Raw genomic sequence first — 1,207 nt, forward strand, 5'->3', positions numbered from 1 at the left:
AAAAAAAAAAAAAAAAAAAAAAAAAAATTCATTTATCTTTATCTGTTTATTCAACACTTAATATGTTAGTTTTTCTTTTCATGTATTTTAAAGCAGCCTGAACAGATTTTTAACGGCAAGACATCCAAAGTATATATCATAACTCATTACAACACATGACATCACTTAGAAATCATTGCTAATCTTAGGTATGTCTTTCAGTAGTAAAAAGATTTCACATTTGCAAAATCCTTAGAGTTTTAAGGCACAGTAGAGAGTTTATTGAGAAAAAAAATCTCCCTCAGTTTTGTTTAATTAAAAAAGTCACATTGTGGGGTGACCAGGTGGTGGGACTTTTTCTTCATACAAGTGGAGAGTACTTTAACCCAGTCTTTATGTTAGTGGGGGTGCTTAGTCACGCTTAAAGTATATCACTGGACTAATGTATGCAGACCTCCCACTGTGCAGAGATTGACCACCTTCCTTTGGTACCACACACTATGCCTGTGATAACATTTTCCAAGACTGAGCTCACTTAATTTCACCTGGCAGCAACTATATTCCTAATGAAGTTGGAGTTTTTCCAAAAGGCAAAGACTGGCATTGAATGACTACATTTTCATTGGTAACTACTATGTTGGGTAATTAAAACACTAAACTTGATCAGTAAATAAGTAAATGTTACACTTGGAAGGGAAATTAAAAACACTTTTTCTTTCAACAAAAGGAAGATGTCTTGGGGTGAAATTACTGTCTTCTACTACTCTTTTGTCCTTAGTTATTTGCTGGTTTATTTCCTCCCAAATGATGAATTGATGAATCAAGAAATAACTTCCACTAAGTGATCTTAGCTTTAGCCATTTCACAGATAGGCCAGAATATCATTTCTATCTGGGATCTGCTATTAAAGGAATTGAGGAGTTTGGTGGGGAAATACTGAACTTCATTTAAGGATAATCTGTTCCTGTGGGAAATATATTAGCGCCTTAGAGTTGATAAGCCTCAAAATACAGTGAGTATATATTTCCTGGGAATCAGAAAAGTTCATCTGAGGCTTTACAGAGAAAAACAAATGGCTGAAGCTCTTTCTTGGGATGAGTCATCCCACCTAGAGTACTATAGCTACTCACCACCTTCTTGAGACTAGTGTACAGAAAGTGTGAATGGTCAGATGGAATCTGTCCTACTGGAAGTCTGGCTACTACATTTCTACTCTAGGTAAATGGTA

General features: G+C 35.3%; 1 protein-coding gene across 1 annotated transcript in view; it reads left to right on the forward strand.

The window, feature by feature from the left end:
• Positions 1-454, forward strand: part of LOC112404482 (protocadherin alpha-2-like) — a 3,790-nt gene extending 3,336 nt beyond the window's left edge. The window contains exon 2 of the mRNA XM_024752485.1: positions 448-454. Within this exon, the coding sequence (XP_024608253.1) occupies positions 448-454 (7 nt within the window). The remainder of the gene's footprint in view (positions 1-447) is intronic.
• The last annotated feature ends 753 nt before the right edge of the window (positions 455-1,207 follow it).

Source organism: Neophocaena asiaeorientalis, unplaced genomic scaffold, assembly GCF_003031525.2.
Source record: "Neophocaena asiaeorientalis asiaeorientalis breed wild unplaced genomic scaffold, Neophocaena_asiaeorientalis_V1.1 scaffold204, whole genome shotgun sequence".
NCBI lineage: Eukaryota > Metazoa > Chordata > Mammalia > Artiodactyla > Phocoenidae > Neophocaena > Neophocaena asiaeorientalis.